This window comes from Psammomys obesus, unplaced genomic scaffold (assembly GCF_907164565.1).
Source record: "Psammomys obesus unplaced genomic scaffold, mPsaObe1.curated_primary_1811, whole genome shotgun sequence".
In the NCBI taxonomy this organism is placed as follows: Eukaryota; Metazoa; Chordata; class Mammalia; order Rodentia; family Muridae; genus Psammomys; species Psammomys obesus.
In genome coordinates this window covers 7,376,904-7,391,538 of record NW_026586463.1, presented here as the reverse complement: position 1 = coordinate 7,391,538, position 14,635 = coordinate 7,376,904, and the positions used below count along the sequence as shown (strand labels likewise).

At 41.7% G+C, this 14,635-nt stretch overlaps 1 protein-coding gene across 2 annotated transcripts in view; it reads right to left on the bottom strand.

The window, feature by feature from the left end:
* Positions 1 to 14,635, bottom strand: part of Depdc1b (DEP domain containing 1B) — a 66,393-nt gene that overhangs the window by 14,872 nt on the left and 36,886 nt on the right. For both annotated transcript variants that reach the window (XM_055601932.1, XM_055601933.1), the window contains exons 4-7: positions 12,543 to 12,670; positions 11,370 to 11,500; positions 9,835 to 9,882; positions 5,645 to 5,785 (exon numbers count right to left, since the gene is read on the bottom strand). In XM_055601932.1, the coding sequence (XP_055457907.1) occupies positions 5,645 to 5,785; positions 9,835 to 9,882; positions 11,370 to 11,500; positions 12,543 to 12,670 (448 nt within the window). The remainder of the gene's footprint in view (positions 1 to 5,644; positions 5,786 to 9,834; positions 9,883 to 11,369; positions 11,501 to 12,542; positions 12,671 to 14,635) is intronic.

The following is a 14,635-nucleotide window of genomic DNA, read 5'->3' as shown; positions in this document are numbered from 1 at the left end:
GATTGCAAGGGTCCCCTCCTACACTTTCTTCTGGCAGATTTTAGTTGGATTTGTTATGCTTGAGTCTATGATCTACTCTAATGTAAAATTTGAATAATTATAAACAGGATATAAAGTATGGCTTTTTCCAGTTGTTCTAACATCATTTATTGAAAACGTTATCCTTTTTCTTAGTTTCTCTTGAAAAACCACTTGCTGTTGGTACATGAAACTATTTTTGGGCTTGTTCAAAAAAAGCAATGAAATGAAAACTATTAGGAGGACCTGGAAGACCCAGAGAGGCCCAGAGAGTTGTGTCTGTTGACAGGGGGGTGGGAAAAGATCAAAGTTTCATTTTTATTGAAAGCAGATATAAAAAGAAGAAAAAAAGATTATACTGAACCAAAAGAATTTAAAATACACATCAATTGGCAAGAATTTTTTGTTTAAGGAGAGACACAGCAAGAGAAACTGTTTCTTTGGAGATTTTTAAGGAAAGTCAAGCAGGTTAGTCACCTCAGAGAATTATTCAACAGTAAATATAAGCTCTCCCACGCTCAAAATGATGTCCTTTCTTGCATGAATTTCCAATACAGCACTTTAATAATCCCTTTGGCTCTTAGGCTCAGAAAGTTCTTTACTTATCCAAATATTGGATAAAGATAAACCTTATTTCATATTGCATTTTAAAATATTTTTATCTTTATCTTGCTGAAATGGCTTGGGAAGATTTTTGGACTTTCTTCCCAAAAGTTTTGTCAATTGTCTTAGTAATCACAGATATAAATAACTTATACATTTGGTTACATCCAAAGAAAACCTACACCCTCCCCAAATCGCTACCTACACAGAACTAACTCCACTTTATTTCAACGACCATCGGAGACATTTGAGGGACAATAAACATCTCTATCTTGGCCCATCTGGATCTTCAAAAGCTCCAGGCACAAGACTTGAGCCCAGCGAGCAGATGACGATACACCACCAAGAACACGAAGTGCAAAGACACAAGAGCCCTCTGCCTATGCAAGCACAAGCAAGCACACTGACCGGTGACTCTCTGAGAAAAAGAGATGATAAGGGACAAGAACTGAGGTGGCCTGGAGAATGGAAGGACAGGTAAAAATGGCATACTGTTCTAACCAAAAACACAAAAGCAAAAACGGTTAACAAAACCCAGTCATTTGGATAATCTGCACTAAAAACATACACAGCTCTCTGGCATGTAGACACACACACACACACACACACACACACACACACACGGATCTCAGACTGCTGAGTCAGATGATCCAGTACATAACAACTGTAGTGAATGACAACGCCATTTTCAAGATTCAAGTCGGAGGAAATAATAAACAACAAAGAGCTAGCATCTCAGCCGTCCAGTTCACTAGCAAGGAAAGCATGCACTGAGCTGCCTACAGAAGCACTCAAGTGGGATGAGAAACAGGAACCAAGTGAAGCTGGTCAAAGCCTGAGGAACAACGGCAGCAGCTGGAGTCCATTTTCCCAGGCACAGGCCCCTTCTCCCATTCATATACCACCAAATTGTACACCAAAACCTCAAGCCCCAGACTGCCAGAGCCTTCAATTTTTCTTTTTAAAAAGCCATAAATACACATTGTATATGAATCTCCTGTTTCTTAAAATATTTTAAGTTAATCAAGTTTCTTTAAAAAAAACAAAAAACAGTTCAAATGGATGTACCTATAGGATACCTATAAAAGCAAGGTGAGTACAAACCAAGAGTAGGGTAACTCGGTTTCTAAAGCACCCTCCTCGACTTCTATCGGTTTGCTTATTTACCTTGATCCCATTTGTATTTTCACCTGCATCTGTCCTCAGAATGTAAACAGCCAAATGCTACACAAATCAATGGCTGGTGCGGTGGAATGTGAAGTAAAGCCTACTACTCTGTGTCCTTCAGGACATTAGGGGCAAATACTCATCTTGGAAAATAAAGATCAACTGTGGACAGATGGCTTTGTTAGACTGCTGAACAAAACTGAGCACTTTGTGATGATTGGTAAAGAATAAGAACCACATCTTCCTGATCCCCTTCCCACACCTCTTAAATGTTGCTTGATTCCTGAAAGAGGGGCTTGCTATATGGCCCAGGCCGGCCTCAAATGTGTGCTCCCCCCGCCCCCGTTTCAACTTCTAAGTGCTGGGATTATAGGCATGTGCCACCACACCTGTGTCCTTTCTTTGAAAACTATTAAAATGGACTCAAGATGCCCAATTTCATACAGCTCTGGGCACAAGGTCTACCATGTTCAATCATGCACGAACCTCAAGAGAAAAATATAGGCTAACGTGACAATCACATCCATTGAAAGTGCCATACAATTTTCAGCTTCTACACAAAGTAGACTGATTACTTACTCTAAAAGACAACATCCTGCTTCAATCTAGGCAACATGTGATTCCAATCAAGGCAACATCCTATTTCAATCAAAGTCAAGACATCTAAGAGACAAACCAACCCTACTAAATTCCACCACCATAGCTAGATATCCCGTTATCACAGACTGTATCAGATATGCTTTGCTAGTCATGTAACGAACTGTAATCTTCTAGTCTACGCTTTCTTCTTTCACTACAGGAAGATTTTTTAAAGTGCTTTCCAATGCAGGTGTCTCGTCTATATATTCACTTGGGAAGGACTGATAAGAGAGCTGGTTAATTCATCTTTAGCAGCCACATTCCGTAGTCTATTCTGTTTGATAGCTAAAGCAATACATTTTCCAATGCCCATCCTTCTCTTCCTCAAAGCCCTTATATTTTATGTGGTAACTTATTCTGATATCAACTTAGAATGAAGCCACCTTTAACTCCTAACTTAGCTCAAAAGGAATAATTGTGAAAGGCGGATGATATTTAAAAAGATTCGCTTTAGAATGTTTAAAAAAAAAAAAATGCTCGAAGCCATTCTGTCTCCAAGTCAAATAATTTTCCTACATAATAGTATAAACATTGAAAAAAGAGAAACTGTAAGAACCGGTTTTTCAGTCCAGTCTTTGGAACTGTGGTGTAGCAGTGCTTGCGGTAGTAAGCATGGAAAATGAGAATCTACTTTCTCAGTCCACGGCATCCTCTACGGCACAAGAGTCTGTCATTAGTCATGAGATGCACAAGTGCACAAGCCCCCAATCAGACTCAGCTGGAAACACACTATCAAGAGCACTCAACAGTCTCAAGACTCCAGAGCAGAGCTGGATTGGAGGCACACACCTGTAACTCAGTATTCATAACAGGGAAACGGGGTTAGGAGTTCAAAGCCAGCCACAAATGAACAGTGAGTTCAAGGCCAGCTAGGTCTGCATGAGGCTCTGTCTAAAAATCAGATCAAAACCAAAATATCCGTAATAGATCAACTGAGCTTAAACAAAATACCCCAAAGACCTAATGGTGTTAAAAAACCCATAATAAATTAGGTCCTCCATTTATTCCCAATGGTGAGACGTCTAAAAATAATCACTCCTAAGACAAGATAGCTCAGGAAGTAAAAGTGCTTTCTGTGGAACCCACATAAATTTGGAAAAAGAAAACCAACTGTACATAATTGCCCTTTGATCTCAACATGTGCAGTGTGCCATATACACCCATATATATCATGCACACCACACACACAAAATAATAATAAATAAATATATATATAAATAAACACATTAGAAGTAGTTACTGTTACATATATGATTTTTAGAAACTATTTTTGTTATTGTCAGAGAACCTACAAAAACATGAATCTAAATCTAACCACACTGCTATGAGTTCAGATAACCCATTCACATACGGCTGACATTTCATTAAGATGCTCTGACAGCAGCCACACTTTGCAAAGAGAAAGATAGAATGGAGAAAGTAAAGAGATGTAAAGAAGAATTTAAAAAGCAAGAATGGAAGAGGGAAGATTGCTAATGTCTAGGGTGTCGAGGAACAGGAGAATGCTCATCCCCCCAAGTCTACACAGCTGCGGATATCCACACAGCATGCCTTTTGACAAGAAAAAAATACTTAAAGGCCACAGGGAAATCTGACTTCCAAAAAGAAAGCAACAGTAGCAATAATGGCCTTTCCCCCTTTCTACCATGTTTCCCTCACGGTGTAAACTCTAAGGTATAAATCCATATGAAGGATAAAAACAAGTTTTACGTGAATGATAGCATTACTGTACTTATTTTGCATATTTCAAGTATCAAACAGTCCTATAAAAACTTGTTTCCTCTACTCCAAAGAGAGCACCTTCTAAATGACAGTACACCTCCAGCATTGACTGTCACACACTCATACCTACACAGTAACAGACTTACTCATGAAGCGCAACTCTCATGCTTCTCAACCAACAACGTTACGCACACATAAAAAATGACATACGACATCCTGTATTTCCTTTAGAAATAAAACCTGCTGGTCTTTGCTTTGGGTTTTGCAAGTTAACTATTTTCTTTTACTCCTTTCTGGAACAAGAATTCAGCACTCTGTCAGTTTTTATTTTGAAAATGCCTATGCGGCTAGCTTTTACTGTGCAGAAAGGTACTATACAGGCTGCTAGGAGCAAAGAGTCACCAATGGTTTTACCCACCAGTGGGGGCCTGCTCTTGTGGAACAGTGGCATGACTGCTTTGGCAGTACCCAACCACTTGCCGATTGGATTTGAGGCCCTGCTCCATGGGAAGGAATTAACAACGCCCTGCACTCGTGGAGAAGCAACCACTGTCATCTTGGTAAAAGGATATATCCATGTTTACAGCCACAGGGTAGTGCTGTGATCAGCTCTGGTCAGAGAAGCTTCTCTTTCACTGGATGACAGAGACTTCTGACTGATCAAAGTGCTGAGAATAAGTGAGTACTCAGTGTTCAGCCATAAATGGGACATCCCGCCCCCTACGAGGCTCAAGGAGCACCATGGAAAAGGGGGAAAAAGAATATGAGCCAGAGAAGGGGGTGGGTGGGGTTAAAATTGCTGTCTTCCAGGCGTGACACGGCTGCTGCACACAAGAGCTCAGGGAAGCTGTGGTTATTTGCATAGGACCTGCACAAGACTGGGCACATCAACCCTGCATCATGGATAAAGATTGGTGGGGGAGGTCACGAGGCCCCACTCCACCCTAAGAAACTGCCAGCAGCTAACAGTGGCTGGGGGAGAGAGAAACACTTTCTTCACTGGTATAACCACTAAAAGGTGCAAGGATCCTGTTAACAGCTCCTGCCCAGACTCCCATAAGGAAACCTAGTGAAACTCTTTGGGTCACAAAAATAAAAAAAATTAAAAAAATAAAAAATTAAAAAAAGAAAGAAAAGAGAGACATGAAAATAGAAGGGTTATGTTTCTGAAGAGGAAAGGATTGGAAAGGCATAAGAAAGGATAATGTATTATATATGTGCATAAAAATGTCTTCATGGGACCCCTGTTATTATTTATAACTAATATATGCTAATAAAAATACTCATGGATGAAGTTCTCAAAAAATTACACATAATCTACATAAATATGAAAAAAATAAAGAGAGAATGAGATACTAAATCAAAATTTAAAAAGGATTTTTTTTTGGGGGGGGGAAGAAAAGAAAATGTTCCTAGCTTTCCTATCAAACTCTCAAGACAGTGACGGCAGACGAGATCCAATAATAACGTGTTGATACGGTGGCCACGCGCTCACCTAGTACGCTGACAAAAGCATCGAAAAGATGAAACGTCAGCAGAGGTTCCTTCAGCTGACCATAGTGATCTGCTATAGTTTTGAAGACATCTTTTTCAAACCCCGAGTACATAGGCTGCTTCCAGTCTGTGCAGTTGGGCCCTTTTAAGAGAGAGAGAGAGAGAGAGAGAGAGAGAGAGAGAGAGAATGATTAATGGGACATTAATCATAGCACTTCTAAGCCCCGTGGTCTGACCATACACGGGCTGTGCACAGCTATCCAAGACACACAGACAAGTTTTCATGCGGCAATGACATATACCTTTTACTCCTACAAGGATGGTTTATGTTTAATTGAATATATGATAAAAATGAAGAGCATTTAATGCATCTCCATTTTAACAGTAAAGCATGCTTTTTCTCTTTTTATGTCAAGGCAAACTTCATTCACGTAAACAATTTTCTTTAAAATAGTCAACATATTCCTAGTCTTAATAAAGTTAATAAAAATAGCAGTTTGTTAATATGCAACAGATGAATTATCAAGAACTTTCTACACCTTCCTGAGTTCACAAGTTATATATACAGTCATACAGTTGAGTGGAATAATCACCTTCTCCTAACAAACTGTCTCAGACAAATGAAAATTTAAATGCTTTTTAAAAAGATAATGAGAAAGATTTTTACACTCTATTTTGTCAATTCATCCTGAACTCCAATCGGTCACTGCCCAGCCAGCGAAAGAAAACTGCTCACACTGCAAAGCTGAAGCCACCTTAGAAACCCTGACCCAGGGTGGCCCTGACCATGTCCTATGCCAACAGCAGGACAGAGGGAAGTTCTGCCAGAATCCAGGTCCTCTGAGGAATATAAGATCATCTGTACCATTTGGCAGCAACCCAGAGCACTATACAAGGAGTACGGGTTTATGTAACCATGTTGACGGGCACACAGGAGGTTCTGGAGCCTTGGGGAAAATAGCTCATCCTAAGAGGAGCATGGGAGAAAAGGAGGGCAATCGCGGTGACCAGCTCCAGACCAGCAGAGGACGAGGATGTCAAACCCCAATGAAGTGCTATACCCAGGAGAGTGAACGGAGCAGCTAAGATGAATTCAAGGAAGTTTTTCCCACAGAATTGCGGGAGCTAAGAGATTCTAGGTGTAACACAGAGGAAACCATTCTGGACCACAATATACAATCCCCTAGGACACCATAAAATGGCTCTTTATGGAGACTGGAAGGGTGGATCGGAGGTTAACAGTAAGTACTGCTCCTGCAGAGGACCTGAGATCGGTCCCCAGAACCCACATCAGGCGGCTTACCATCACTTACAGCTGAAGCTCCAGATCTGATTCCCTTTTCTGAGCTCTACCAGTATATCGGCTTACGTGTGCCTACTCACATACAGACACATGTGTATACACATACTTAAAAATAAAATCCTTAGATGAAAACCAAACATCTTTTACCCTTTCCACTCTGTTCTTTACTTTACTGGGTAAAATAATGAGATGTGTTTATGTGCTGTAGCACGTAAACCCAGCAGCAACTGTGTAAAACATTTTGCTTACTTCCTCCTTGCTTATTAAGCTTAATCAAGTGAAAGCTGAAAATGTCTCAGCAAGCAAGACATACTGCAGAATTAGTGATTGCCAGAATATATGAGTGATTCATTCTAAACAATTATATGCCTTGAGAATGTCACATCTTTGATAAAAATATGAATAACAAATCCCTGAAAGAAAACAGAACATGGGTCTTTTCTTTCTTAATCACCTGTAGTTTAAAAAACATTTTTTTCCTTAATCCAGCTTTTTACAAATCTTATTTCTGACAGATTCTGGAATGAAATGCTTTGGCTGCTTTATTTCCATTTGTGATTGGCTCTTCTGACACATACACACAAAGAAACAAAAGGAATCAATTAATCCGGTTTTGCATTACTTAGCATCCATCAGTCTTCATTGTGAGCAGCCATAAAAGGTTTGGCCCACACCTAAACATCCGGACAATATGTGCAGTCTTCAGCGACTTAAGAATTACATGTAAGAGAAGGAAGAGTAGCAGGCTTGTAGGAAAAAGGGCAAGTAGCCCTCAGCACATCAGATAGTTAGCCTGTCCCCTTTTAGAGGACTCAGTGGGAATGTGTACTTATTAAAGGACAAAGAACATGTCATGAACTTTGACAGACTGAAGGTAAGTTTTGATGGACAGGAGAATTGGGAAAGTTTAGAGAGTTCATAGAACTACCCAACAGGCTGACCTGTCCTTTGGCCACCTCTTGTATCTGATATACAAAGGCCTCTGATGTGCTAACCATTTGTAGAGGTTGCTCTCATGTGTAAGGCATGTGCCTCCTCCAACACTCTTTCATACGCATGAGACACATGTAACGTCTTTCCTCTACTCACTGTCCAGTCATGCCACCCTTGCTTCAGGTGTTTGTGGCTTTATGTGTCAAGTGGGGAATTGATTATACAATTCCCTGCATTCCAGTCATCAAGGAAAGTCAGACACAAATATAAGCACACCTTAAAGCATTTTAACACACTTTATAGCTTCAGTCCCAGCTGGTAACCTTCAGATCTGTGGTTCTCCAGGAGCTCAGAATGAGTGCTGGAGCTTTGCAGTTGTACCATTATCTCATCACTGCCAACTCTGGCCAGAGACATAACTTACATTTACTTTACATACTTGAGCAGAAGGAATAAAAATCACTTCAGGGTCAGCAAGATGGCACTGTGGACAAAGGCACTCACAGCCCTGAACCCACAGGGTGGAAGGAGAGACTGACTCCTACAACCATCCTCTGACCTCCATACACTTGCTACACATGCACATGGGAATGCTACACACACACACACACATACACACACACAAACCTGTAATTTTAAAATTTTAAGTATTTCTTCACCCAGTTGAAGCCACATTACTCTAATCTCAGAGTGTCCCAAAATATCAACCAAAAGTCAATGAAAATTTTAGGAGTTAAACCTGGACACTCTGAGTTTTATGCGAACTGCTGCTGCCATACATATTCAGAATGAGAGTGCACAACTATGAGAGTGTGAAACAAACGAGGCCCAGTGGTTAGCTTCATCCTATAACCAAACAAAACTGAGTCCAGGTAAATCAATAATTCAGTTTCCTAATTCAATTATTTATACACCTGGCTCTGCATACGGCGATCCTATGTAAAAATAAGACAGTAACCATTTCCTGAAGTAGCTTTGAGATGAAAGAGCTTCTCTGAGACCCAATATTGCCATTATCAATCAACTAAAATAATGAGACTTTTCATTACTATCACGTTTGGGGCAGATTAGGCTGCTCCTCAGGTAAGAATGCTGGCCATGAGGGCCAGATAATCCGAGGGAAGAATCCACTGTAGAAAGAAGTGACTCCTCAAAATCATCTGCTCTCCACAGCATAGGCACAACATCTGTATGCACACATACAAATCACACACAGACACACATACATTCTTTGGGTTAAGTTTCCCGAAAATCACAAGGAAAAAAAAATGGTAGTGTTCATGAGCTGTCACTATACTGTTCCTTCAATGTGCCCACGACAGCCAATGAAACGCATGCCGTGTGTCTGCTGCAGAAATCTTATCTGCCTGTGAACAGTCCTTCAGACACCGTGGCCCAGGCTTCCAGATTGTACATGCAGGTCTCTGAGACTGTCTGTCTTGCTTCTCTGCAAGCAGGTTCCTCTCCGGAGTCGCCCTGCAGCTCAGTCAGGCCAGCCCTCTAAAATACTTCTGTCCCTCTTAAATCTCTGCCCGCTGACACCCAGCAGGGGACTGGAGCCGCCCGGCGAGCTGGAGATGTAAACATGGCAGATCCTGAACAAGCATGTTTTAGAAGTAAAAGTTCTACAGACCAGTAGGAAGCTGCTACTGTATCATAAACAGTAGTGCCTCATTTCTTTCACTCCTATGATGAGCTCCTGGGAGTGGCATGGACTTATCTGCACTGTGGTTAGGCCCATGAGACCATGCGGGAACTAAATGACACTAAGACTGTAATCTAACAATCCTTCCACTAAGTCGGGAATCTGCAGGAATGCACAGTGGTCTCCAAGTAATTCCCTGCCAGCCACACAGGTGTCAAATCAACGCCCAGGCCACTGAGCAGGAGAAATTTCTAATTCAAGGCACTAATTTCTGTTAATTCTATAAAACTGGCAGATAATTAGTACTTACAATTTGCCAAACACTTCATAGCTGACAGAACCCAATGAGGAAGTTCTTCTATAGAAAACAAAAAAAAAGATATTTTATTCATCTCTTTATAACTCAGTCTCTCTTTCTTTCTCTCTTTCTCGATCTCTCTCTTCCTCCCCCTCTTTCTCTCTTCATACACACACATACAGTATTATAAGAATGTGTCATTTTTCCAAGTAATATGAGATATTTTACTAGTTTGTGCACCAAGACATTTAAAAGGTGATGTCCCAAAGTTCCACACCATCTTCTCATATCCAAAAGTCACTTAGTTCCAGACAATCTCAGCACTAAGAACTTAAAGATCAACTCAAAGAGCCCACCAAATTCCAGTCTAACCCTTATCTAGAAGAAGAAAGGGTTCTGTAATCTTGTGTCAGATATGATGACACTTGCCTGTCAGCTGAGGGAGGAGGATCTTAAGTTCAAGGCCAGCCTGTACTACATAATAAAAGCTTGCCACAAATAAATAAACAAACAAATAAATATGATGACTGTGGTCTACTATAGGCACATGATTGTCTTCTTCCTAATTAAAAAAAAATAAAGGTGTTTTTTTGTTTTGTTTTGTTTTTTTGGTTGGATGGTTTGTTTTGGCTTTGATTTGCAAGCCATCTGAGAGGATAACTTATTTTTAAAAAATGAAGAGATTTTCAACATTTTGGGTAATCTTACTATAGGAAAAATAATAATAATAATAATAAAGACTATCCAGGACAATCTAACTCACTGATATCACTCTGAAAAGGCAAGCCAGAAACCCAAATGTGGGGCCAAGAAAGTAGCTTGACTGACAGAGTACCTGCCTGGCATGCACAGGCCCTGAGTTCAGTGGTTGGCACACGAATCATTACCCCATGGTAATGAAAACAGCAGAGGGCGGGGTGGGAGGGCATTTCATCCAGCCAGCTTGGGCTACATAACACCCTAACTCCAAAATTGAAAAGAAGAAACCTCTAGACACTTGGACCTAAAATGCACTCGGGCACTTCCTTAGGACTGAAGGTCCTACATGTCTGGAGTTTCTCTAGGGACAGTATGGACCCACTAAACACCTAGGCAGCTAGCCGGGAGCCAGAGTGGGGATTCTCAGCCTGTGGGTCACGACCCCTTGGTGAGTGTACTACCCTTTCACAGGGCTCGAATATCAGACAGGCTGCATGTCAGGTACTTACATTACGGTTCATAACTATCAAAATCCAGTTATGAAGTGGCCACGAAAACAATTCGGTGGTTGGGGGTCAGCACAGCATGAGGAGCTGTGTCCGAGTCTTGGCATTAGGAAGGTTGAGGACCTCTGCTCCAAACTCAGAGTGCACTGTCCTGAGTCAGCATCCCCAGAAACTCATCTTTTTATGGCGTCTTAAAAAAGCCAAACACTGGCTAAAAGGCGCTGACAGAAAATGGAATATATGGACCAGGGCCAGCTCAGCTGGGGCTGAGGCAAAGACAGACTGGGAACTGAGAGCTCTCAGTGGGGGTGGGACAGGGGCAGGCGGCTTGCGAGCCCTTACTTGACTTGTCATCCAAGATGACGACGCCCTGCTTGCTGACGCTGTACACATTGTGGATGATGAACTTGGCGTTGACAAGCTTGCTGTTCAAAACTTCTTCTAAGGAGTCCAGGCCAAGGATTTTCTGTAAACTGAAAAGATTAAGTTATTCCTCAAGTAATTTTCGAAACTTTTTCATCATTATTTTTGTAGTGCTAAAAATCGAGCAGTACAAGAGATCTGTGTGGGGTGTGTGTGTGTGTGTGTGTGTGTGTGTATGTATATGTGTCTGTGTGTGTATGGGTGTAAGTTGGTATAGGTATATGCATGTGAGCCAAAACATGTACCGTGTATGTTCATCTAGAGGTCAGAGACAAATGCCATGTTTCTTCCCTGTAAGCCTCCATCCTGTTTGATGAGACAGGGTTTCGCTGACCTTGAGGCTCACTGTTTCAGCTAGGCTAGTGGGACAGCATGCTCCTGGAATCTACGTCTCTCTCCCAGAGTGCTGCAGTTAGAGGTGAGGGTGGGCACTGAGGTACAGCAAGCACCCTTACCCACTGAGCATTCCCTCAGCACCCAAAAGATCAATCTTTAAGGTGCATTATCTTCATGTACTGCACCCAAACTTTCTAGACAATGGGTTAGAAGCTGAATGTGTTCGAAATAACATTAAAATATCCTTTTCCAATAGCATACTTCTTTAATTACTTAATCATGCAACAACCTCAATTTAAAAAAAAAACAAAACTATTTTTTTAAGTAACATTACTTAAAGCCAAATTTTTCCATTATGTGTTTATGAAACGGAGATGTCGGTGCTACTAAAAGCTTATAGACTTTAAGTTGGGAATGGTAGTGCGCACACATGCGATCCCGGCCCTCAAAGGTTGGACAGCGTGCTAGAGAATTCAAAGTCAACCTGGGTTCCACATCGAGAGCATGCTCAAGGGGTGGGAGGGGAGGGGATGACAACGAAAGAAGAATGTAAACTCCTCTTTTTAACTATTACATATCTAACAATGGAAATTTCTCAAAATTCAGGTAAATTATGTTTGTCAAAGAGCATAAGTACAGATTATACAAAGGTGGGTTTTTTAAAACATAATTTCAGAAAACTAAATAGGCAGAGAGTAGAAAGGAGATCGAGCAGAAAGAAGACCCCTGGAATTCTGCAGCATCGAAAGCGCGTACTGTGACAATGTGGCGGATTTCCAGATCTCCTCCACATTGGCCTCGGTCAGCTGTCTGCGGTGGACTAGACGGCAGGCTGGCACCTCTCCGATAGCGATGCTGTGGCGCTTGAACCACATCTCAGAATTCTAGTTTGGCACGAGGGGGTGGGGAGGAAGAAGGGTTGGAAGGAGGTGAGATAGTGGGAGAAAAAATACAGATTTAGTACCAAACGCTACCGCTTCGGAGAAACGTCTTTGACTTTTCCTACTTGTAATCTGGCTGAGAATGGTTAGAAGTATAAGCTAACTTTCTTTGTATGGACCTCGGAGAAGGAATGAATGACTCTCAGGCTTAGGTCATATTAGGTCATATTACAATGAATGGCAAAAGAGCTAAGGCAGTGAGTGCGTCAGTAAAGCACTGATGTTTCCCGGGGGAGTTCCAAGTAGCCAGTGGAATACATTTTTATACGTTCAAAATTAAGTCCAGACATGCTTGCCTTAATTCACATTGTCCCAACTGAGTAATCATTTAAAATGAGGATAATGTACTTTCTAGAATCCTCTTTTATAAGCAGCTATTAAATACAGTATGAGAAGACAAGCCAACCCCAGGCAACTGCTAAGGGCGGAAAAGCAAGCTCCCAACAAGGATAGCCTCTGGACGGCTAAGGCGTAAGAGCAAAGCCCTCTGGAGGGGACAATGACAGCTTAGACAGGCTGCAGGTCACACAGCACCCCATAGCCCTGTTCCTACCACCTCGTGTCCCAGTTAGGCTATTGGACACAAGTCAAATACTTTTTTGTCATCACGGAGAAAATCTTGACCTCATTCTACAAACTGTGTCAAGGTCCCCCTACAGAGAAGCATCCTACTCTACCATTATCGGTTTGGGTCCTCCACAGGAAGCAGGGGCAAGCTGTGGTGGATCCCATAAGAAGCAGGGAGCTTGCGTACCGTGTCAGAGGGAGACACAGGAATAGACAGACCCAGAATGTATCACAAGAGCAATCTGGGTGCATGCTGATGGCTGGAGAGGAAACTAAAGACTTGAGAGTTCAGGGGGGGTGGATGGCTCTAGGGTCCTGGCATCCTCGGGGCTCCCGAGCTTGGAAGGGACTATTGCCATTACAAGACTCTGCTCAGGGGTGGCCATGTGCTAGTAAGCACTGGTCTTCCTGGGGAAAGTGGCAACATAGTAACTGCACAGAAGAGAAAGGGAAAGTCACATGGATGGCATGGAAGCCTGCATATGCAGCTGAGAAAAACTGTCTTCCTGAAGAAAGCCTGACTTAGAGGGGTCTGTCGGGTGTTTAAATAAACAGACTGGAGAAAAGAACATCCAGTTTCTAAGTGTTTCCATATTCACTTTTCTTGACTAGGAATCAACACTTGGTCACTACTTAGTTATTAGTAGTCCTCAAATAGCTAGCACTTCTATGGTTCCATTTTGCTCTCTAGCACTATCTTCTATTTTACCATTTTTCTCTTACTAAACTGTAAGAGTAGAGAATGTGCCACACATCACTGACTCTAGGGAGCTTGCACACCTACCACACAGGGACACTCTTAATGAACCTTTTTGAATAAGTAAATGAGCAACAGGTACAGTCTCTCCTCTAAGTTCCATGGTCCTGTCTCCGCCCACCTGCTGTGTGCTCCCACTTCATATAAACCATCACTGTGGTCAAACAGACACCAAAATCATCACCTTCCTCGGCATACCTGCAAGCCCCTGTGGCATCCCCACTTCTGTCACTGGTGTCCTCTTTCGCCCAGATCCTCTTTGATAGGTCTAAGCTTCTCCAAGCTTATTCTCTCCAAGCTGAGACATCACATAATGGCTTTGGGGGTGGGGGAAGCTCTTTTTTCTTATTTTGATTTGATTGGTTAAAATCAGTTTCCTCACATTTTTGCAAACAAACTATTTTGATGTCTAGTCTTAAAACACTTGATTAACCTAAATCAGGTTAGTAAATTTCTTCCAAATTGCCTTTTCAAAGTTTCTCTCTGTATGGTATTTTATAGCATCATCTCAATCTTGACAGTCTTGTACTGGGGATATTTTAAGAAGAAGGTATAAAAAAAGAAGGAGGAAGTTGTATGTTTCA